The following is a 26884-nucleotide window of genomic DNA, read 5'->3' as shown; positions in this document are numbered from 1 at the left end:
TGTAAACTTTCCTTTAAATGCAATTGTATGTTCTTTTTATTTAAAAAAAAAAAATTTCTAGGTTTTTTAAGTGTGTTAGTTAAATCCTTTAGGGTGTCTTGGTGGGACATTATGTTTGGTATCAGAGCACAAGTTTCAACATTGGGTACTCTAGTTTCATATGAGCCCATTTAACCTGTCCAATTGCTTAGACCTAGGGTATGTGTTGCCCTTGTTGGTATCCTTGCTTAGTGATCTAAACTTGTATTTTTGTGGTATTGTTTCTAGGAAAATGTCTAGTAGAGGTAGAGGTTGTGGTCGAGGTCGTGATCGAGGGTGAGGTAGGGGTCGAGGGCCTGGTCGTAGGGTTACTTGTCATAATCCTTCACCTTAGGTTTCCCATGAGAGTACCGAGGAAGAAAAACATTAGTCAGATCACCTGAGTGAGCAGAGGGATGTGAGTCGGCATAGTGGCTAGCCTAGTGTTCAGCAGGTTCCTGAGGGGGATCAGTTGTGTCAGATGCTTCAAGAGCTCTTGGCTCATTTGGGCCCTATACCTAAGAGTTTTCATGGAGGATGTGGTGAGATTGCATGAAATTCCTCGACGGATCATTTCAGATAGGGATCCTGTTTTTACGTCAGCATTGTGGACATCACTTCAACACACATTAGGGACCCAGTTGAATTTTAGTTCCACTTACAATCCAGAGACCGATGGTCAAACAAAGCACGTGAATCAGGTTTTGGAGGACATGCTTCGCATGTATGTTATGGATCAACAATTGCTTTGGGAAGACTATCTTTTTCTAGTGGAGTTTGCTTATAAAAATGGATATCACAGCTCCATAAGGTATGCCTCCCTTCTAGGCATTGTATGGTTGTCCTTTCCGTACTCCTCTGAGCTAGGATTAGTTAGAGGACAGAGTGCGACTAAGTTTGAATATGCTTTGAGAGATGGAGAAACAGGTCGAGAGAATTCATGAGCATTTGGTAACAACACATGATAGGTAGAAGAAGTATGCCATTGCTCATAGAGTGGATTACCAGTTTTTTGTTGGAGACCGATTAATCCTGAGAGTGTGTCTGGGAAAGAGTCTGATCCATTATGGAAAGGGTTCTAAGTTGGCGCCTTGGTTTGTTGGCCCTTTTGAGATCCTCGAGAGGATATGATCTGTTGCCTACTGCCTTGCCTTGTCATCGAGCCTATCGTGCATCCATGATGTCTTTCATGTTTTTGTTCTTAGACATTATCATTCTGATGTGATGCATGTTCTTGATTGGAATGCATTGCAAGTTGAGGATGAGAAGATTTCTATGGATCCCGTGCACACTCTTTAGCCTCGGGGTTTGACCCTCAGGAGTCACACTATCGACTAGGCAAGGGTCCTATGGGACCCAAATGATGACACCTCAGGTACTTGGGAGGATGCGACGACGATGAGAGATCTATACCCATACATGTTTGTAGGCTTCTAGAAGTAAGCCTAGTTTTAGGGGGGGGAAGGATGTAATACCCCTCCCTCGATCAAACTCTTTTGATACCTAGTTTGACCATGGTTGACTTTTTCAGTTGTTTTTGTGGATGGATGATACTTTATGGTGTGATACTTCTTATCATGATACTATACTATGGTGTTTGATTTAGTATATGTTGTTTGTGCATTGTATCTTTATGGATGATTATATGTAAATTCTGTTTATGCATTATATCTTTATGGATGATTAAATGTTAATTTTACTCATGTGTAGTGACCCATGGACTGACATATTTACTTTATATATGAGATGTATCATGTATATGTCTTCAGGTATGTTGTTGGTTCTGTATGGGGTGCAAAGGGATGATCTTCCATCACTCACTTCGAAGAGATACAAAATGTCACAAGTCCCCTTCATCAGTGTGCCTGTTGTGATTGGATATATATATATATGTATGTGTTTCTTGGTGATGTAGGATTGCAGGTACAAGGCATCGAATCCACCTAGCTTCACAAGTCTGAGTGTGCCTATATTATCTCGATGGAAGTTGGAGAAGATAGTCACAAGGCCCGCCAGTGTCATCCCTAGCCTTGCTCGATTTTAGAGCATTGTTAATTGTCTTTTGTCAATCCTATCGAAACGCCACTTAGGCAACTTTTCGATGCTTGGTATGTGGGTTATGTTTGTTCTCTTGATTAGTGTGGTTAAATGTTTTAATATGTGGGTTGTTTTATTTATTTAAATTGTTATTAAGTGTTGGTTGTAATTTAATTAATTATTATTACTTACAAGTATAACTTAATAATTAATGTTTATGTTTTCAATACATAAAGATATTAAAGTATTAAATTAGCACTTTACCTTTTTATTAATAAATTAATAATATGGTCGTAAATAAATTAATTAATAAAAGTACTTTGTTGAATAAATTAAATAAAGCTTGATTTATTGGTTATTGTGTCATGTTTTATGTGGGGATAAATTAATCTATTTCAGAATTAAATAAATAACTTTATTGTATTTTAATGGAATGGTATTTTAATGTTCAATAAATTTAATTATATATTAAATTTATCTATTTATAAATTAAACTAAAATTTTTAAATTTTAAATTGAAGTTTTAAAAAAGGTAAGATTTTTTTAGAACTTTTGTGTGTGGGAGTGTTTGGAGGAAGTGTCCTTCCCAGAAAGATTTTTTTTGGAAGAAATCCTTTATATTTTGGAAAATTTCCAAAATATGGGTGGTTTTTCATTTTTGTTGTTGGATTTCTTTTGGGGAAAAGATTTTTCTTGCATAGGTTTTGGAAGCTTTTTGCTAGGAAGTTTGATTTTTGGTTGCTATGTGTGTTGTCAGACTTAATTTTGGGGAGATTCTTCAAATTCACACCAGGATTGCGTTTCAAGGTTGGAGTTAAAAACCTTTGTGAAAATCCTTGTGTTGATAAATTGTTTTGAAAGAATCTCTATGTTGATAAATTGTTTTGAAAAAATCTGTGTTGATAAATTGTTTTGAAAGAATTTGTGTTGATAAATTGTTTTGAAAGAATTTGAATCGTTTTGATTTCTGAAAGAATTGCGTGTTTATAGTAATTGGTTTATAGGGCGTTCTTCTCTTAATGCAAAGAAAGTAAATTTTTTTGGAATTTCTACAATTTTTTTAGTAATTTCTAGATTTTCATTCAAGAGGAAAGATTGGGTTTTTGTTGAACTTTGAAGATCCTAAATTGTTGGGGGTTGTTTTAATTAAATTTTCTGTTTGTATCAATTAAAATTCTAGATTTTGTTTTATATTGTAAATGTCTTAAAATACTTTGTTATTGCAACATGCAGGGTCTGGGAAAGTTTGCGTTTAAATATGAAATTGAGATTTAAATTTTATTGGTTTATTCATATTATGTTGGGGTTTCAAATATTTATTTTTTTGTGTTAAAATCTAATTGTGCACAACTATTATGTTTTATTTTATTAAAGGTATTGTTATTTATTTACAGTTTTATTTTGTTTTTAGTGGTGTGGGCTCGACCCACAGTGTGGGGAGTACCCACAGTTGTGGGGAGCTCCACCCACAGTCGTGAGGGTTCCCATGGTTGTGGGGAGTTTCCCCCCATGCCCCCCTTTCCTTTGCCATGCGTTGCACTATATAATGTGCTAGACCATTAATTCACAGAGTTGATTTGTATTATGTTTTCAATGCCGAAAGTTGTATGGTTTGGTTCTTTTCTATTATTTTTTATTATTTTGGTTTTTAGTTTATATATATACATAAAAGTTGAGTTTGGCGATTTACATTTGGAATTTGTTAAATATGAATATTTTTAGTTTTATTCATTAATTGTAGTCATATTTTATCAGAATGAACATTTTGGGAAATATAAGTTGTTTATAGGAATTTCAATCTTTAAAGAATTGATGTTTACGAGATTTACAAATAAATGTATATTGGTTTAAATTTATGTTTGGGAAAGCTTATTAGGTTATGTTTTAAAGGGAAATGTGGTGTTTTTGTCAAATTGAGTTACTAATGAGTCTTGGTTTTCGAGTTTAACTTGTTAAGTGTTTGGCCTTGATTTTTACTTGTTATTTCCCTCATGTGGTCTCGTGATGTGAGCTGATTGTGATGTTAACTGCAATACCTCCAGTTGGTTCACACTTTGTAGAGGTTGTATGTAACCAAGTTTTTAGCAGTTGTGCTTGAACTCCTTGAGATGTTATTTTGGCCTTCGTTTTCTTGCTAGGAGTTCTTTGAAGGTTGTCTAGTGTCATAAGGGAGAGTGGCTTCCAAGTGGGGGCCAGTGCCTAAAGTGGCTACCGAGATAGCCCTTTGGAATTTGGTTTAATAAGTGATAACCTAATAATGTATTAGGGGGTTGAGTATTTTATAGCATTAATCAAGATTAATTGTTCCCCGCTCATGGTTGAGTGCTTGTATAGGCTCAGGATGTAGTAGGAAGGTCTGGAATGACATGATCAACTACCTTGTCTACATGAAAGGTAAGTTGACATCGTATGAGACTTGAATGGGGGCTGGGGGTTCGAGAGAGGCTGCTAGGATAACCCAGGATGGGGTCCGGGGCCTATGGAGGCTTGCTAAGATAACCCATTTCAAGCTATGCGATGACACTCTTCCGTTATGTTCACTAATGTGCAGTCTCGTGTTGGTAACATTTGGAGCATTCTTGTGGGAGTCATTTGTGTATGTTTATGCCTTATTTGGATTCCTAGTGAATTGTTTTAGACCATGTACTGCATTCTTTGTGGTTTCTTGAGGGCCTTATGTTTATCTCCTATCACAGAGGGGTGATTTCTTTTGGGCCACATGGTCGGGTGGTAGTGCCTATTTCCATCGGGTATTTTGTTCCAGTCTTGTGAGGATTGGCTTCGTGCTTTCTCCATCTTCCTCTCTTGGTTTTGGTCAGCTCAGTGTTGCAGTGGTGACTTTATGTATCTTTCTTTGGATCTTTTATGTATCTTGAGTGGATCTTATGTGGATCAGATGTAATCTATGTAATTGAATGCCTTCATGGTGAGAATGTAAACATGATGTATTTATAATGTACTTGCAATGTTTATATAATGAGACTTAAATGGTAGAATTTTATAAATGGAAACATTGATTTTATGCAACTAAATGTGTTTATAATGAATATAACTTTAGGAATGTTTATGGTCAAATGTTAAAGTATCTTTCAATCATTTGCTTGCATGAATTACTTTAATTGATTAATTTGTTTAAGTTCATGAATGTAATAATGCTATCTCTAGTTGCATTAAATTTCCTTAAGTAATTAGTGGTTAGATTAAGTAGTCCATGTTGGAAAACCCTTTAGGAGTTGTGCTTAAGTCTTCTGCTTGTGTAGTAAAAGTGTAAACTCTCCTTTAAATGTAATTGTATGTTCTTTTTATGTTTAAAAAAAAAATTATTTCCACTTTTTTTTAGTTTGTTAGTTAAATCCTTTAGGGTTTCTTGGCGGGGCATTACATGATGGAAGGTTGAACATATATCAAGTAGGTGCCCTTATCTAGTGAGGGTAGTAGAGTCTATTCTTTCAAGATTAGAGGGTAACATGAATGTAAGCCAATACAAGATACCTTAATGAAGGTAGTAATAAGGACCATACCTATCAATCCCATACAAAATCTAGGCTCTATGCATAAAAGCTAACAATAAAATGAAATTATAGCAGAACTAATTGAATAAACTTAGTTATCCATGAAAAAATCAACAAGATTTTGTTACTTTGGTAAGATTACTAACAAAATATTTTGAAATATTTTCTCCTAGTTGACGGATTATTCAAAGATAATACTTAGATCAACAAGTGTCATCAAGAGAATCAGTAAAACCATCTAAATTCCATACAATATTCATGGATAAATTCAACAAGATTGAAAATACACATGCTAAATCATTCCCTAAAGATTACAATGCCATATTACACAACCTAGGAGAAAAGCCAAAAAATTACAGTTGAAATGCCCTTAGCTAATCAAGAAAGCACCACAATGATCTGCAACATACACACACACACGGAGAAAAGCCAAAAAATTACAATTGAAATGCCCTTAGCCAAATCAAGAAAGCACTGCAATGATTTGCAAAGCACGCACACACACACATGGAGAAAAGCCAAAAAATTACAATCGAAATGCCCTTAGCCAAATCAAGAAAGAATTGCAATGATTTGCAAAGCACACCCACACACATATACACATATGTACACACACACACACATACATATACATATATGTATATATGTATACATACATACATACATACATATGTATGGATGCATATGTATGTATATATATACACATGTATATATATGTACACACATACATACATATGTATGGATGTATATGTATGTATGTATATGTACACACACATATATACATGCATATACATAGATATATATACACTTATATGTATATATATGTATATATATACATGCATACATATGTACGTATCTGTATATGTATGTATATATATACATACATATGTATATATATACATACATATATATATGTATGTATGTATGTATGTATATACATACATACATATATATATATATATGTCTATGCATGTATGTATATGTATATATGTATATATGTGTATATATATACATGTATATATACATACATACATATATACACATACTATATATATACATGTATATACACATATATAGATGTATATATATACATGTGTATATATACATGTACATACATACATACATACATACATACATATATATATATATATATATATATATATATATATATATATATATGTACATGTACATGTATACATATGTACATGTATATATGTGTACATATACATATATACATATATATACACATACATACATATGTATATACATGTGTACATATATATATACATGTGTACATGTACACATACATACATATGTACATGTACACATGTATATATATATGTATGTACACATGTATATGTACATGTACACATGTATATATACATGTGTACACATGTATATGTACATGTACACATGTATATATACATGTGTACATATATATATACATGTGTACATGTACATGTACACATGTATATGTACATGTACACATGTATATATATATGTACACATGTATATACATATGTATGTATGTGTATATATATGTATATATACATATATATATATATACATATATATATATATATATATATATATATATATATATATATATATATATATATATATATATTTTGTAATGTTGAAAAATTAGGGCTTCACCATTCAATGTGATAAAACCACTAATTCTGCTTAAATAACCATTACATTTTAAGAGGGAGGACCTAATAGATCTAGGATTGACCCCTCTAAGGAAAAATATTTTAAATACTGATTAGGTTCCACTTGTTGATTAGGGTTTTATTCCCTCTTTCTAAATTGAATTGTGAAAATGTTGAAATTAGGGTAAATGAGTGAATATTGAAGAGATCGGGCATAAACAACGAGCTACAATCATCATATAGAGCCACAAACCTACATATGAGCAAAAGATGATGGTTCAAAACTATTCCCAAAAGTTTGACCTAAATTGTTAGGACCATGGTGGTGGTCACCATGGTCCTTTGAATTTTCTGTTGTCAAAAGGTGAACCTATTCATTTATGTGAATCCTATTGATCCTTCAAAACACAACTTTGTACCTATTTCTGCACACAATGAAAAGAGGAGAAATTGTTGGGAATAGGGGTTTGTCTAAGTCAAACCTTGGTTTAGGAATTAACCTTGAATGAAATAATGCAAATACTGAAATAAATACTGGAAAGATATACCTCAAATTTGCAATTGTTGATGATGATGCTTTGGTTCTTTGAATGTAATCACATATGTTATATGAAATGACATGAACATGACAAAACCCTAATCACACACACATGCTTGCATAAGAATGATGTAATTTTTCTCCACAATGGTTGAATGATGAATATACAACCTTGAAGATCTTTGAAAATGCTTGATTATGAATACTTCATGGATGCAAGAGTTCTTTAGGTCGAATGTAGATGGAGACTTAGATGAAATTAGGTTCATAAAATGTCTTTATATAGGGGTATGTAGGTAAATTACCGATTAGGCCGACCTCCAACGGTCATGCAAAGCCACGGGGATCAATTCCCACCAAGAAAATGCCACTCCTGACCCAATTCAAATTTGGGCCTCATTGAGAGGGACCAAAATAAGGCTCCAGGGGGAGGGGTACCCCACTATAGGACCCACCAATAGGTTCTCATGGCATTATAATTGGAGAGTAAGCTCAAAATGGACCTAGACAGGTGAGGATGATAGGACACACTAAAGTAGAGGCACAAACATGAGGTGTAAATTGGCCCGATAACAATTTACAATGCTACATACATACATACATACATACATACATATATGTATGTATATATATGTAAATATAAGTATGTATGTATGTATGTATGTTTATGGATGTATATATACATACATACATACATATATACACATACATATGTATGTATACATATATATACATATGCAGTCATATGTATACACACACACATAGATGTGTTGCAAGGTGTGCACCCTTGGTCTCCTTGTGCTGTGCAACACAACGATCGGATTCATGACATGGATTAATCACCTCCTATGGATTCTATAAGTCTAGTGGTTGTATCGGGCATTAACATGTCAATCTTTTGGTGCAACGACAACCACGCTTGTAACAAGTGGTATCAGAGCTTGGTCATGGGTTCAAACCCCTTGCTTGAGATGGGGGGGGGGGGGGGGATCATTGCAAGGTGTTCGCCCTTGATCTCCTTGTGTTGTACAAACGCAACGCTCAAGTTTGTGACATGGCTTAACCACCTCCTGTGGATTCTATAAGTCTAGTGGTTGTATCGGGCATTAACATGTCGATCTTTTGGTGCAACAACAACCACACTTGTAACAAGATATATATGCATACATATACATACATACATACTATATGTATATTTACATTTATTTAATTAGGTTCAACCTTCACCATTAACTAAATGCATTTATATTTATTTAAATTATGCCTAACCTTGATTCCTACAAATCCTTCTCCTAATCCTTGTCATCAAGCCTAATTAATCATAGCCTAATCCTCATTATCATTTTACCCAATTTTAAATTTCTTTACTCATTCTCTCTCCTCATGCCACATCCTCCTAACTTTCCCACTCGAATCCTAATTATCCATTAGCTCACCTAATCCATTCACTAACCACTTGCACATTTCTAATCTCCATGATTAGGGAGTAGTCAACCTCTTTCCATAAATGTCTTTCCCATCTCATCTCCCAACCTTAAATGCCACCCACTTTTGTGTATCCAAGGAATTTTGAATTCCTTGAATCTCCCCATGCCCCCTCTTCCCAAGTAATTTTTGATCCCTTTTCTCTTTTATTCTTCCCATGTTTCTATTATCTCTCAAGATTGCAGCCTTGCTAGGTCGCAGAACAACATTTTGGAGAAACATGGGATTTTTCTAGGCTTGTGGGTCACCTGTGATGGAAAGAACCTCTGGAGAAGGCTTGCTTCCTATTTATACTTCACCTATAACTTCTTATACTAATGCCTTTGCAGAGAAAAGGGTAAGAAGGATTGCATGAAAATGAAACCTACTATCTAAGGTGATGCACCAAAAGATTATCTGACACTACACAAATAACTAACACACAATAACACGAGTAATATTAAAGCTCTCTTACACAACCCAATAAATCATAATGTTTGCATCAACAATTTACAAGAAGGCTAAATAGAAGAATCCTACTAAGAGAAAAATGCCTTCTCACAACTTGAGACTATTCTATAACTGGCACAAGCTATAACCTGCAAAGAAGTAGAAATTCTAGCATAAAGGCACAAATATAGAATACAGTTGCAAGGACAAAGAACATCACAAGAATCTACACTAACACTAAGGACACACAATATAAGAAGAATGAGAAGGTATAAAGTGCTAATTACTGCTAAAAAGGTGTTACAATGTTGTGTTACTCTAAAAATGAGTTACAAAACTCTCCTCTTCTACAAAAGAACTTAGAAAACTACAATATGCACCAACTGAATAGCCAGAACTTCCTTTAATAATGAATACTTGGAGATACATATGCTTTCCCAAAGCAGTGAATGAAAATAGGACTCCAACTCCTCTTGGTTGAGCAGACTCAAAAAGCCTATTTTTTAGGGCCTAATCAAGTCTAAAAGGGATGTGCTTGAGAAAAAAGTCAAGCCTCATCAATTCTCACCATAAAGGCTCTTAATTGTGCATTAAATGATCCCTAAATATCTTTCAAATGACCTGCATTCCCTCATAAATACAAAAAAAATCTCTGACTTCTCAATAAATATGAATAAGAAAAATATCTAATAAAGTGATTAATTAATTATCACTTTAATAAATATCTTTCTTTATTTCATTTATATTTAAGTCCATGTTATTAATAAATGTAAATAAGAAAGATATTTAATAAAGTGATAAATTAACTAACCATTGTTGTCACGAATGATTGAGCCTGAAATGCTAAGTATGAAACCTAACAAACCTGTGAAACATGGAAAAACCTTTGAGCCAGTGGGTTGCTCAAAGTGAAGGTGAATCTTTGGATCATAGGCTGGCTTCCTTTATGATGAATCTTCTACAATTTACTTTTTTTGTGGGAAAAGGGATAGAAAGCTTGCATGTAATGAAAACCTATCCTAATGAAGATGATACACCCAAATGATGCAGTTCTACTTGTTGTCCTAAAACTATAACCAACTGCAATAAAGAACCAATATGTTTCACAAATCAAATAAGATAATGAAATTCATCAATATTTAATGCGAAGGTTCAAAATCCACCAATGTTGTATGAAGGAAAAGTGATTTTTCACAACATACAACTAATTGGGAACTTGATGAACACAACCCACAACCTGAATTTGCAATGAAATCTTCCTACTTCTACAAAGCATAAACGAGATAGAGCAAAGGATTCTGAAAATCACAATAACTCTATCAAATCATTCATCTGCTAATGAAGAAAACAAAAATAATTGACAAGGAAATTGTACTCTGTATTGAAAATTGGAAAAATAACTCTATTACAATGCTAGAAACTGAAAAAAAGTGCCGAGCTACAATTCTTTTTGTTGTATGTGTAGGCAAAAAGAAAGAACCAGAAAAAATAATGAAGAGGAGAGAAGAATATATAGAAGACAAGTCCAAAAAATTTGCATGAAGAATACCCTCCACCTGAGAAAACCCCTTCGCAACAAGAGGAGCCTTATACTTATTAATTGATGAATAATGATGAACAGTAAATACCCAACAAATACTGAGAGGGGGGGGGGGGGGCGATGAATCAGTACAGATAAAAACTTCTTCAACAGCTTAAACTGCAAAGACTGCACTTAACTGGTAAACAACATCATCAATCTAAATCAAGGCACTATCGGTAAAACATAGTATGACTGTGAAAGACATAAACTGGTAACATCTAGATCTTCTCAAAACCTAATATCTCATTTCAACTTCACCCATATGCTTAAGCAAGTAATACATCAGAAATACAATGACCATTGGATCATCTTGCATTACCGCTTCACAGAAAACAATAAAACATCACATGAAAAAGCATCACACATAACACACTAATTTTTCACGTGGAAACCCAACTGGGAAAAACCACGGTGGGGATGGATACCCACAAGTTGTTCTTGAACTCTTTTAAAGTCCGCTTTGTTAGGAGCCTAGTCTGATTAAAGACTTTATAACAGGTTCTGCTAGGAACCGATCCTGCTAGGGATCACCTGGTTAAGGGATGGCTAAATACCTGGTTAGAGGTTAAAACCCTATTAAAGGTTACCTTGTAAGAGGATTTGAAGAACTCAATGATTTTGAGTCACCCTGTTAAAGGATTTACAAAAAGCCTATTGAAGCTACCTAGTAAAGGGATTTTCCAACTGCTAATATGGTTAGAAGTCAACAGGTAATACACTGATCTGATAACAACACTCAATGCCAAGGCAGATCCACTTCGGTTCCTTTACATCTGCAATCACACTCTACAGATCTCTACTCACTTCTCCGGTCTGGCAAGAATCACTTCACATACATCCATTTGCCAACAACTTCAAATGAGAATCATCCTCGACCTTATAGACAACAATTAGGTCGGTGGCAAAAACCTAAAACCCTAAGCATCTAGGTTAACAATACAGTCGGTCCAATCCTGACCGTTTAACTCATTACATAGGGTAAAAAAATCTTGAACAAATCTCAAGACGTTCTCCATCATCCGTTCTTCACCGCTTCTGGAGGCTGATAACCCATCACACGCTCTCCACTGTTTACTAAGATTTTGCACATTCCTAAGGTAGATAGAATCAATCTTCTTCATGCAAGATCCTCAAGGAAATTCTTCACGCACACAAGGCTGACATGGCAACATGATATAATCTTCATTTCAATGCTAACTCATCACAGGATGTCGTCTGTCGAGTCACACAGACTTGGAATGCATCAACTGGAAACCCTGAAGCTGAGACTACCAACCAGTAGTCATATCAAATGAAACCCTGATACAAACTTTGCATATACCGGTTCACTTTTTGCATATATCGGTTCATACCATCATACCAGTTCACTTGCCAGTTTGCTTACTTCAATATACCTGTTCATACTTCAGCATATTGACATCAATGACAACATACAATCCCATCATGTCATCAAACTCTGCACATATGCCAACAATCTCCCCCTTTGGCATTGATGACAATACATAAAGATATCTCTACGTCTTCTTCCATATAATATGTCTTCAATACTGCAGATATCTTCTCTGCTTCACATCTTCTCCCCCTTTGACAACAATGCCAAAGTGGAGGCACAAACATCCATGATCTACTATGCTGCTCCCCCTGAGGAGTAGCATCCTTCAACACATCAATCCTAAAAAAGATTTGACAATGCAATACCTGACTGATGTGGAGCACATACTTTTACTTCACCTCTTGAAGGGGCAGAACCCCTAATTCACCTCTTAAATAGGTAAATGTAGCCTTCGGTAGAGGCTTGGTGAATATATCTACTAACTGCTCTTTACTGGAAACATGTTCCAATACAATCTCTTTGTTCTGAACTTTCTCCCTCATGAAATGATACTTGAGCTCGAAGTGCTTGGTTCTAGCATGCAATACCGGATTCTTGGAAATATTACTTGCACTTGTGTTATCACAAAATATACTCATTGGTTCAGATACAGGGACTTTGAAACCACTTAATACATGCTTCATCCAAATTGTCTGAGTACAGTTCATAAACGCTGCTACATATTCTGCTTCTACTGTGGACTGAGAGATACAAATTTGCTTCTTGCTCATCCATGAGACTAGTCTACCACCGAGAAAGAATTCACCACCGATTGTTCTCTTCTGGTCATCCACATTACCAGCCCAATCGGCATCAGTAAAAACTTTGAGATTGAAATCATTACTGTATGGATACCACAATCCATAATCTATAGTTCCCTTCAGATATCTAAGAATCCGCTTGACTGCTACCAAGTGGGATTCTCTTGGACTTTTTTGAAAACATGTAGCAATGCCCACTGCATGTGCAATGTCCGGTCTGCTGTGTACTACATTGTGCAACTTACCAATCATTGACTGGTATTCCTTCTCATTCAAGAATGCCGAGTCATCTTCTTTTTACAATTTACAACCGGTCATCATTGGTGTACCAACTGATTTGCTGTCTTCCATGCCAAAGGTCTTCAACACCTCTTTGACATACTTGGACTGAGTGATAAAGATACCATCTTTCATTTGTTGAATTTGTAGTCCAATGAAGAACTTAATCTCTCCGATTAGTGACATCTTGAATTCCTTCTTCATTTCATCTGCAAACAGATGGCTCATCTTGTCATCTCCACCAAAAATTATGTCATCAACAAACACTTCACAGATCAGAATCTGACCTCCTTCTATCTTCAGATAGATATTGCTATCTTCACTTGTTCTTTCAAATCCAATCTTCACAAGATGGGAGTGTAAACATTCATACCATGCTCTAGGTGCTTGCTTCACTCTATACAAGGCTTTATGTAGCCTACACACCATATCACTGTCTTCTGATAGGTTAAACCCATCTGGTTGCTCTATATACACTTCCTCTTCAAGTATTCCATTCAGGAATGCAAATTTCACATCCATCTGATACACTTTGAATCCCTTGAAGGCTACATATGCAAGTAGCATTCGAACTCCTTTCAATCTAGCTACTGGAGCAAAGGTTTCTCCATAGTCTTCTCCTTCTTCTTGAGCATATCCCTTACATACCAATCTTGCTTTGTTTCTTACCACTGTGCCATCTTCATTCAACTTGTTTCTAAAAACCCATTTGGTGCCAATAACATTTTTGTGCTCAGGTTTGGGTACCAAAGACCATATACCATTCTTTTCTATTTGGTCAAGTTCCTCTTCCATAGCCTTAATCCAGTCTTCATCTTTGTGTGCCTCTTTAAATGTTTTGGGCTCAAATTCAGAAATCATGCAAGAATTTTCTCCGACCTTTCTTCTTGTAAGTATTCCTGCATCCTTATCCCCTATGATCTGCTTTGGATCATGATGCAACTTTATATACCTAGGAATGATCTTAACTGATTCCTCTTGCTTTTCCTCTTTATCCTCATCTTCATCATCATCTACTGGTGTAGGAGCACTGTTACTTGTACTTGGTTGTTTTGCAACCGGTTCCCAGAAGGTCACATCTGGCTCATCTACCGCTCGCTCATTGCTGGTTTCCTCAGGTTTCTCAGAGGTTTCATCAACTCTAACATTGACACTTTCAACAATTCTCTGAGTCCTATTGTTAAAACACTTGAGATCTTTGCTCTTGGTGGAATACCCTAGGAATATTCCCTCATCACATTTTGCATCAAACTTGCTCTGTTATTCACCTCTCTTGATATAACACTTGCTACCAAACACTCTAAAGTAGCTTACTACTGGAGTCTTACCGGTCCAATACTCATAAGGAATTTTATCCTTACCTTTGTTGATGAGTACCCGGTTCATAGTGTAGACTGCAATGCTCACCACTTCTCTCCAAAAAGTGTGAGCAACCTTCCCTTGAATCAGCATTGTTCTGGCTGCTTCAACTATAGTCTTGTTGTTCCTTTCTGCTAGGCCATTCTGCTGTGGAGTTTGGGGGGCAGACAGTTGCCTCTTGATGCCATTCTCTTCACAGTACTTATTGAATTCACCAGAAGTGAACTCACCTCCTTGGTCGGTTCTAAGGCATTTAATCCTCTTACCACTTTCCTTTTCAATTAGTGCTCTGAAGGCTTTAAACTTTCCAAAAGCTTCAGACTTGTCTTTCAAGAATGTGACCCACATCATTCTTGAGCAATCATTAGTAAAAATCATAAAGTACCTATCTCCCTGAACACTCCTAGTTTTCATAGGACCACACAAATCAGTATGCACAAGATCAAGTAAATTATCTGCTATGAAAGATTTACCTTTGAAGGTTGAGGAAGACATTTTCCCCAGTTGACATTATCTGCACAAAGGATTCTCCAGTTTGTTTAGCATAGGCAATCCTTTAACTGCCTTGATCTTACTGGCCTTCACAATATTATCAAAATTTACATGGCAGAGTCTTCTATGCCATATCCAACTGTCATCAAACTTAGCCATTAGACATTGACTGATATTTGTATTTAACTGAAATAAGTTACCTTTGGTCTGCATACCGGTGACCATCAATTCACCACTCTTTCCTTTAATTTTGCACACTCCATCTTTGAATTCCAGAGTGAGTCCTTTATCATTCAACTGGGCAACACTCGAAAGGTTATGCTTGAGACCTTCTACCCAATACACATTATCAACACTGCTTTTTCCATTTAGAGAGATGGACCCTTTGCCTTTTACCATACATGGTGCATCATTACCAAATCGGACTACACCTCCATCGTACTCTTCCAGTGATAGAAACTTTTATGTTTCCATGTTCATGAAATCACAATTTCATCAATAGCCATGACTATTTGAACAATAACCACACCTTTGAGGGACCCTTGAGTACATAAGAGACATCGAAGAGTCATCTACTACCTTATCACTTACAATAGAGCCCATTAATGACATTTTGCACCATACAAGGAGGTTGGTAGACTTTCTAGCTCAAATGATGAGGGTCCAAGGAATTTCATACCAATGGGAGTAGGTGAGGAAAAATACATTTTGCAAGCCAAATAATAGGGAATCAAGGTTTAAGATATCCAAGGGATAAAAGAAAGATGGAAAGGATTGGGAGTCAATATTTCAAGTGCATCACATTTAGCTTGTCGTGTGATGAAATGAATCTCGAGAGTCCAAAAAGAGGTGTAAGGACAAACATGGATTAGGGATTGGGATTACTAGGTACTCAATGTGATTTGGGAAGAAGGGGATGTGATGTAAGGAATTCCACAACACACCCAAAACACATGCTCTGTTACACTAGATGAAGGGTTACTGCATGCAATATTCATACATAGCATAACAAAGAGAATAACACACATTTAAAATAAAATAAACTCATCAAAATATTATCCACTTAGGATTTACAACATTGCAAGTTGGAGATACAAGCTTTACTTCTTAAGCTCTGTAAAGGGCTTGACTTTGAATGATGAAACAACCAACCCAAGCCTTAATGTATAGCATTTGTATGCCTTTTGGAAATCCCACACCCACTTTTAGTGGGTAACACATGGCCACCAAGAAAAGAAACACATAGCCAAAAGAAGATCAAACATTCCAAGTCTCTTCAACTTCCACAATTGGGTGCCTAAGAGAGATATCCTTCCATTTGCTTTGTGACTCTTCAACTTCCCCAAAGTGAGTGCCTAGAAAGGCGACTCTTCATTTATTCTTTATGGCCAACACTTTTACATGTGTTAAGAAGGCTTTTCTTTTTCCCGAAGTGGATGCCAAGATGGAAAATTCATCCATTTTTTTTTTAATTATCATTGATATGTGTCCACTATTGAAAAAGACTTTTACCATTTGACATAGGCTATACATAATAAATTATCTTATCTCTTGTGTTCCATTGAATACTTTCCTAGGTACATGGAGAGATATAATAGCTTCCATTTAGCCTTTATAAAAAATATCAAACTTAACCAAATCAAATAAATATTTTTGGTCCATGCATAATTTCTCTTACACCCTTGGATGCTCCTACATCAGGAGGTAGAGGCCTAAAAACAAACAAAAAAAGGAAGGTGATTGGAGATCCAAAATGATTACTTGGTAATAAATGGAGAGGAAGCAAGAATTAGAAAATCAAGATTCTTGATGCTAGGATACTCGAGGAAAAGATAAATAAATATCAGGATGTGGTTAGACAGAATACTTGATACTTAAAAAAGATGAAGAATAATTAGGGATTGTAGAAATTTGGTATCACATCATAGGAGAAAAAATAGAACGAGAATCCATTATGATTTAGGGGCCAAGAGTGCATGATACCTTGTGCTAAGGAGGACCAAGGAATAATTTTTTGGGGCATTTGTAGATGAGATGCTAAAAACAAGCCAAGGTAGAGATTCTGAAATACTTGGTGCCAAGAGAAAAGATAATGCAAAATCATGTTAATGATTAGGGCTATTAGCATTCCAAAAATCTTGAGCCTAAAAGAAAAGAGGAAAATTAGGTAATGAAAGTTTGGGTAACTTCATGAAATGCTACTTGTGTAAGGAGAAGTTCAAAAAACCAAAATAGACAGCGAGCTTGGGGGAAGTGGGGAAACAAGTGACCAAGAAATTGGGTAAAAAAACCCCAAAATATCAAATGTCCAAAGTACAAAAAGGACTTAGAAGGATTTTAGAGGTATAGGGTTTCAAGGAATGGAGGGAAATCATGTTGGAATTGAAAAGTCCAAAACCCACTCTAATTAGAAATTGAGTTTAGAAGCCTCATACTTTAGAATTTTTTATATTTTTGGAACTTGGTCACATGAATAAAGTATGAGGTGAGGTGAAGCATGATACTAATCATAACATATTCTAAAGAGGATCTATTGTTTAGAAGATCCTAATCAATTACTAATGATGGGTAACATAGGCCAAAGGGAAAAAAGAGACACTTAACTAAAAAACTTTTGGACCATTGGGGTAGGTGCTACACAAACCATAGAGTGACAAAACTATCCACAAATACCAAAAGACCAATATGAAAAATGCATTTAACTAGATAAAAAATTAGATACGCCATTGAAAGCGACTGTAAAATCCACCATTATGTACCACCAATGGAACCAACAACATATACAAAGGGCAATAAAAGATACTGTCACTTAAACCAATATTTCCTCGAGTAGTGCTACCTTAAGAGAAGGAAGCCCTCAAATAGGGGATATGAGCACCATATTTATAGAATGACACCACGAATTAACCTTATTTGTAACACCCTCACCAACCACTACCACTACCCCCACAAATGGTGCTAATGAAGAAGCAATGCCCAATCTCAGCATGTGTACATAATGGATTACTTTATTCACTTCACATGACAAAACAAAGTATCATTCACAAAAGATGGTAGAGATAAATCACTTGTAACCTCCAAAACCAAACCTTGATGAGATACTACGAAATGTTTAATCACCTAAAAAATATTATATAACAAATCCATTGAGATCCTCACATCTCTACAAATAGAATTAAAATCCTCCACTAAGATATCCTTGAACATCACCCATAAATAAAATAGAGTTGAAGGAGCCAAATCTGACTTTAACATCAAATTAAATTATTCTCCATTATTAAAAGAAACAAGATCCACAAATTGACACAACTTTAACCACCTTTACGGTCTTATTGTGAAAATCGGCAAAAATAGTAGCATGTGTCCTAAAATGGCCCATATCTTTCATCCTATTTTGTCTTCACACGAGTATCAAATTGGATTAAAGAGTAGTGGACAATTTCTTTAGTTGAAATTTAAATACGTGGCCATGCTTGAGAAAGTCTCTCTACGCATGAATGCCAAAAGTAACATGATAAAAAATCCAAGACCAGAACACAAAACAACAAAACAAAGCTTCAATTCCAACTATAAAAAACCTACCACTTATTACAACAATACAATACTAGAATAACTCCAATAGAACTCTCTTATAATCTCGTAATGACGTGTACATACAAGCATAATACTAATAAAAACGTGCATGAAATAAGGCCAACACAACAAGTACCAACTATCATCATTAATAAACACAAACCCCTAAATCATAAAAGAAAATATTAAGTGAATAGTGAGAATGATGAAATGATGTTATGCATGCCCCTTACCATAAATAATTATAATGAAATATTGGTGTTATCGATAAGTAAATCTATAGTATTATTATAAGGCTAGAGATTTGGAATTAATTTTCTTAGATGATAGCACCGATTATATTGCAAGTTGTGCAAGACTAATTGCTTTATAACTTAATTTGTTTTTTTGAGAATGTGCAAGACTCCATGAATTATCTTAAGTTGAGGTAATCAAGACCTCTTTGTCTTATTTTATTGCTCCCATTTCTCTTTTTGCTCTTTCTTTTAATTCAATGTTAGTTTAGGAGTAGATGGGAATAAATACGATTTTAATGTCATTGTTAAACATTGCAATGTAATTCAAGACATTTTTATAATTATGCACGACTAATTTCGATTAAGGGAATGAATCATAAATTTAAATATAAGTAGTTAAATTAATTAACCGAAAAATGAATACTAGCAAGCCCTTTGCGAATTGACTCATCGTTCTTCCTAGTAAAGTTATTTCAATAGCCTAGACTAGCAAATTGAAGCCTTGGAGAAATTCATCTCCTCTCAAAACAATGTTAATATACACTTAATGGTATATCAAAACACACATCAACAAGAATCTTATTGCAAAATCCCCCCTCTTCAGTATGGTCCATATGATTACTCGGGTTGGCAATATGTCTTTTTAACTTATCTTGGTGTTCAACTAACAGTCAAAGGCAAAGCAATTGTTAATGTAGACACATAAAATTTGTCCTCCTAATTAAACTCATTTTTTTCCAACATGATCAAGTGGATCCATTATTTAATAATCCTATTTTCTATTATATTCATCCATAATATTATTATATTTTCTCCATTATTCCATTAAATCATTTAAATCAATATATATTATAATAATCCCATTTTCTATTATATTCACCCATAATATTATTATATTTTCTCCATTATTCCATTAAATCCATTAAATCCATTAGATCAATATATATTCTATTATTCATCCATTTAATAATATATATTCGATTTTATTCATTTTAAATAAAACCATTTTTTCAAATCTCCTACATATCAACTTCATCTCCTATTTATCAATTCCCACTCTATCTATTTCACTCATGTAATGCATGTGGGATAAACACTCTTCATTTTTACATCAATCCTTTATCCCACATTTGTCTTGATATTAGATTCAACCTTGAGGACTTCTATAAAAACCCAACCCCTCTCTCATTTGCGGCTATCTAGCAATATATCAATCTAGCTCGTTTAGTCCATCTTTTGCATTTGCATTCTTGTTATCTCGCATTTTGCTTTCTCTTTCAATCATCTCAAATCTCCAATAAATCATAGCTTCTTGTGCGTGGTTCTGAGAGCCATTTTAGTTACACAAGCCCTTGATTTAAGGAGTGCAATGGAGTAGTTTTGTCATAGCATGCATGTGTGTTAGTTTAGATTTTTTTGGTTTGCATGTGTGTGATTTGCAGGAAAACTTCATTGTTGGATGTTGGAAGGACCCATTTCCTCCATCTACAGTTACTATTCAACTTGATTGGACATAACAGTGTTCTAGATGCAATAAGTTTATAAAAAAGCACATTGGATGAAAGAAAGCTTACTACATTGAAGAGTTTAACCCAACTTGGAAGCACAATAATAAAACCTATTTAGAAGCAACTATTAAGGAAAAATCAACGTTTTTAATTACATGGTTGAGGATTGGATCACATCATCTTAGGTGTGAGACAAAGAGATGGACTATAACTAAGTTTGGGAACAAAGAATGTGCAAATTCTATAGCAAAGAGGGAGTGGAGACAAAATGACACTATATCATGGAATGTGCAGCCTATGGGGATATCTATACCTAATATGGAAACAACTTGAAAATTAGGAGCCTTCACGAGCTATTTGAGGAAGCAAAGATCGACTATTGTTCAAGATCCATAATAGGAGACCCAAAATTGAAAATAATTCAAAGATTACTTAAGGATGTGGTTTGTTAGATTGATTGGCCTCTTAGACGTCATTAAAATATTTCATCTAATTAAACAAGAAAAGATCAATCCTAGTTAGGGGAGAGGGTCCTATAGTGGAGTGGGGTCCAATAGTGGGGATGAGTGGAACACAATTAGTCTATTAGTGGAGCACAATCATTATGTATTGTAGAAATTTAATGTCTTAAAAAGTGTCTTGTCAATACCTATCCCCAAAACTATTTCACTAAATTTGAAAGAGCAACCACTTATGTGATGCCATATCAACACACCAATAAACATGACTTGATACACAACTATGGCTCTTACTTCTTTTTGGGATCATTTTGGACACCTTGGAAAAAAGTCATGTGATGTTGCATAATATTTGACCATATGAACTTGAAGCCAAATTTTTTAAATAGGTGACTTCACATGTAAGCAACTGTACACAATTCAAACTGATTTGAAATATCTAAAACAGATTTTGAGAGGCATGAAGTTAGGTGCTCCACTATAAGACCCTCTCCCCTACAACAATCCAGCAAAAACAAATCCCGTGATGTTACCTCAAATCACAAGGAATCAGGAGGTTCCTCTTTACCAAAATGTTGAAGCAGGTAAAGTTCCCTCGTGAGGAAGATGTTTCATAGAAGCCAAAGATGCATAAAATTTCTCCCAGCTTTTTCTATAACTTGACGCAATGGGGATCGATTCTTCTCAAGGGAGGTTACTGATCCAAAGAAGGCCTAGCACTTTGATCAGCTCACTATATAACAACGGCACTTCACACCATTTATTGTCTTCACAACAAGCTATAGGGCTTTTTTAAGTACACATGATCCAGCCATTAAATTCTAACTCTTCATCTCCTATGCTACACAACTGCAACAATGTCGGTTGTGTTTTACATAATTACTCTCCATTGCTTTCATTAAACGATAAACGGAAGATACGAATAGTCAGAAGGCGAACAATTACTTTTCTTATAATTCCAATTACATTCCTTCGTTTTCCAAATTTGTATATCAGTGTACTCTATTTGTTACTTGACTGAGTAAACCCATAGATGAAGTGAACACGCATTCGACCTCTTGGATCTTGTATAAACTTTTAATATAAATTTCTTTATACAATTTTTTCACATAATATAATCTACATTGCAACTGTAGCATGGCATTCTACTGCTTTTGTGTTTTCTTTTTCCAAACGCTCTAATTATTCATCTACACTACCATTACGTTCATTAGCTCATGTTCATAACGCATTTGAACTTGTCTGAGTGTGTTTCTCCCAAGCACATGTAACTGTGAATTGTTAAAAGCAATGCCTTGTGGATTTCAAGTTCTTCACTAACCCAATACAGGGAGGGACTATCACAGTCGATAATTCTAGGGTTTAAGGACTTACAAGGTTACTCAAAAATATCTCAAGGACATCATTGTATCAACTCTTAAGGACTTCATTGTGGCGAGTTGCCTCAAAATCTTCAATAAACCTGAAAACAAATGCTAATCACCCGATTGCCCAGGTTGCTCCCTTGTTAAACTAGTGGCTTCTTTTTGTCATTGTTTTCCTTGATAAGAGGGCTTTAGTTCCGATTTATACTTACGTAAGATTTTCTAAATATCATAAAAACTATTATTTATCAAAATATGATTTTAATCTCTCCAAAATATAGTCAAAATCGTTAAAGGCAGCAATCAACAGTTAGAGAAACCGCTTGCTGAGTAAACTATACCTGCTGCTGATGTTAGCAGCAGAAATCCCCAAATATTGTCTTTGTTATCCTAGAATTGCTTCACTGATCTGCAAGTATAATAACTGCTTGGAATGGTGTCATTAATAGCTAGTAAGGTCAACTGTGGATATCAAAGGAGGTTAATTGTTGATGCAGCACACTAACCACTCCAGTCAACGACTAATGCTTTAGTTATTACAGTAACAAGTTAACAAAAGAGTGAAAAGAGGAGGTATGCATTAAAATCAGAATTTTCTAAATGATATTATAAGTGTTTCAATGATGCCATAAATGAGGATGAGTTTCTGTACATCATCTTTTCTTGCTAGTTGCCTCTCCTCTGCTAGTTTGAACAGGAAATCGATGACAAGAGTCTGATACTCAATGAATGGCGCAGATCTATTACGACAACAAACCTTGTGGCAGTTTCCTAGTATTATAAGGCCTAGTAAAACAATTCTGTACTTTTCAAACCACATTGCACTCTTCGATTGAGATCCTTTTAGATCACATATAATGAAACTTTTATCTGCTCCTAGCAGAGAAATATATTTACTGGCCTAAGTCAGAGGAAAACATACTATTACTAATTCCTTAGGATTTAGAAGATACAACTTTATGGGAGAAAGGATGTTAGACCTCATTGTTTCAATAAACACACTTCAAGTGTAAAACCTTTTGAACAAGCTAGAAAAATAATACAAAAGAATAAGTCATAATAAATATCTTAAATTGAATGAAGAATACGGCAATAATAATGGCTTGATTGAATGTTCACAAAGGCTCTCCAGAACTCCATAGTTTGAACATCGCAAATGATTCTCTTGGCTTGTATTCTGGGGCTGTATGTCCAGCTCCCTATAAAAATTGTGTTTCAGAAAAAAGATATAGCTTTCGGTTCAAAGATACAATTGAACAAAGTTCTGAAACCTCTAACTAAAAGTAGGATTAGAACTTTCACCTTCACAGTTACAAATGTTAGGTTGTGATCATATGTTCTTGTGTATCTAGACACCACATGCAGCAGGTGTCATTATTTCTTTCTATAAATAAAAGCATAATTTTGCAGAAATAAACAAGGATCCATGCCAAAAACTTAAATCTTTCCTTTCATTCATATTGAATAGAAAGCAACTAATACTAGGTTACTATGTCCATCATTAAGAATCCGTATAGTCTTACCCAGCAACCTGTCCGTCTACAAACCACGATCTCCATTCATCAACTATTGAATATCCTAATGATCTGATCCATGCCTCAGTTCCAACGAATGGCATAATCAAATCATGATCGCCACTGTTACAACATATAGATACATCAAATTCAATCTAATGCAATGGTGAGTATTGAGCTTATAATTATACATGGCAGCTCTAAAATAACTATAATGGCTAGTATCTTCAAATTGAATGAGTCGAAAATATCCTAACAAACATGACATGTAAGCAAAAAGGTTTTATTCTTATAGTAGCACTTTACCTGTAGATCAAAGCACGATAACCTCTCTTGGTTAAATTTTGGTGATATTTAATCACACTTGTGACATCACGTTTATATTTAAAACGAGGAGTACATCTTTTCCACTCCCCTGTTATGTTCTCCTATAAAGAAATGAAGAGAATAGAAGAAAGCAATGGCCATTAGTTTCTCATTAAATTACAATATTTGGACATACAATTATAACTCATGAAACAAGAAGCGTTAACAAAATGATAGACCACAGATTATAACACTCTAAAACATATATGTGCAATGCGAATCCACACATGTTTGTGAGAACATGATCCTTAACTCTTTTTTGTCCATAATATTCACATTATATTTAGTGCTTGTCTATTTGCAGATATTCTCTATAAAATTGTAATCTATAGTTCCCAAACTTGCTACATACTTGCTAGATTCATTGAATCCTAAGCCAAGCTAGGCCTATTGTCCTCATTTTTGTTTCCAAAAATGAAGGACCACTATGATGGAATTTTTATGAAAAAATAAAAATTATTACTCTATGGCACGCTTCCCGAGGCAGAATTTTGACTAATCCTTGGACTGGCTTAATCCTCAGTCCATTCTCGAACTACGTTTCAAATTTCGTCCAATTCTGGGTTCGTTTGCTATGCCTTTCCTTCAATTTCGGGTTTTAAAACCCAGACTGCAGGTGGAGAATTTTCTTCAAACTGCAAGTTTTAATGATATTCATTGTTGTGGTCTTTGTAGGGGAATTTTTGATCACTTACATGTGCATTTTTTATTTCAAATATGTCACTTGTAATTTATTTTAAGTTTCCCATTTAATGTTTTTATCTTTTTGTTGTTTTTTGGTCATTTTTAGTTAAAATAGGGGTTTTTTAGGTCAACTGCAAGAAAATTTGCAGTTTGTTCAAAAAACCCCTACTTTAATGGTTTTCACATGTAATAGGGATTTTAAATCCCCATTACATGTGTGCAAGTGTTTAATACTTGTTGTAGGGATTTTATTTCCCCCTTACAAGTATTTTTAAACTTGCAGTTTGTCTTTTAAAATCCGATTTTAACATAAAAGTTCATTTTTGACAATTTTAAACTTGTCATTTGTCAAAAAAACCCGATTTTGGCTTAATGAGTGAAAAAGTGAGATTTTAAACTTGTCATTTGTCTTTTAAAACCCGATTTTAAGCATGAAAGAGGGAAAAAGTGAAAATCGAACTTGTTGTTTTATATCCAAAACCCGATTTGCTTCCTTTTGAAGAAAACGAACTTGCCTTTCGCTCTTCAAAACCCGAAATGCAAGAGAAAAACGATTTTAGACCTTTTCAAGGCGAAATTTGTGGAGGAATCGTTGGATGAAGGAGGCGTTTTGGGTTTGCATCCTGTCTTCATGCATTGTTGGACATCTCTCATGCCATTTGAAGGATACATTCACTGGTTTTTACCCTAAATCAGCAACCACGCTATTTATTAATGCCACGTTTTTAGGAGTTAAATCTATAACAATTTGCACACTCCTAAATCATTTTGCTCTTTTCTACTAAGGCGTGGAGTATGGGATTGGTTTCAAGACATTTAATAATCCATTGAATGTGTATTGAATACCACGTTTTTTGCAAAAACGTGATTCTCTTTGGCTGCGTTTTAAACCTTTGGCATTGTTACCTCTTCAAATACCTTTGGTGTTATTGCTTCAGCAAATACCTTGATCGTTTTGCTTCAACAAACTTGAAATGAACACTTTCATTGGCATTTTGCTCCTCCAAGTTTAAGATTGCTGCCATTTTTGGGGGCATTTTCACAAAAACGTGATAAGGGTTTAATAGTCCAGTTTTGCTTCTTCATCTCAAGAAGTATTGCATTGTTGGAGAAGCATTTTGATTTTCTAATCAAGGTATGTTCTTCCTTTCTTCTCTTCTTTTTATTATTTTCATGTTTTCTTCATTTTTCGTTATTTGTTACATTCTTCGCATGTGTTGTTTTTCCCTTAAAATTGGTTTTCATGAAAGAAATCTTCCCTTTGAAATGCAATTGTTAAATTGCATTATTCTTCTCAAAATTCCATCTTAGCTTGTATTCGGGATTTTTAATCTCGATTACAAGTTCGCTGGAAATTCTTGTTCTTCCCCTACGGTTAAGGAATTTAATCATTTTTGGTTAAATTTCCAAGCTTGAAAAGTGTGAAATACCCCTCTTGCAAATTCGGGTTTTGAAAACCGGATTACATGTTGAAAAGATCTTCCCATTTTCATGAAAATGACTATCCCGGATATTCCCATTTCTATCCATTCATGTTCCCCATATCCGTACTTTCCATTTCCATCATTTCCCGCAAGTCAAAATCCCGTTTTTCATCCGTTTCTCCATTTTCGAATTTACAAGTATACTTGTATTCGGGTTTTAAAATCCCGATTGCATGTA

At 34.8% G+C, this 26884-nt stretch overlaps 1 protein-coding gene across 1 annotated transcript in view; it reads right to left on the bottom strand.

The window, feature by feature from the left end:
• Positions 1–23234: 23234 nt before the first annotated feature.
• LOC131050478 (serine carboxypeptidase 1) overlaps positions 23235–26884 on the bottom strand; it is a 159869-nt gene continuing 156219 nt past the window's right edge. The window contains exons 11-14 of the mRNA XM_057984671.2: positions 24479–24600; positions 24182–24295; positions 23961–24006; positions 23235–23857 (exon numbers count right to left, since the gene is read on the bottom strand). Coding sequence (XP_057840654.2) covers positions 23774–23857; positions 23961–24006; positions 24182–24295; positions 24479–24600 — 366 coding nt within the window. The 3' untranslated portion in view covers positions 23235–23773. The remainder of the gene's footprint in view (positions 23858–23960; positions 24007–24181; positions 24296–24478; positions 24601–26884) is intronic.

The sequence above is a fragment of the Cryptomeria japonica genome, chromosome 1 (genome assembly GCF_030272615.1).
Source record: "Cryptomeria japonica chromosome 1, Sugi_1.0, whole genome shotgun sequence".
Taxonomy (NCBI): domain Eukaryota; kingdom Viridiplantae; phylum Streptophyta; class Pinopsida; order Cupressales; family Cupressaceae; genus Cryptomeria; species Cryptomeria japonica.
The sequence above is the reverse complement of the archived record's forward strand: the minus strand, read 5'-3'. Positions and strand labels throughout refer to the sequence as shown.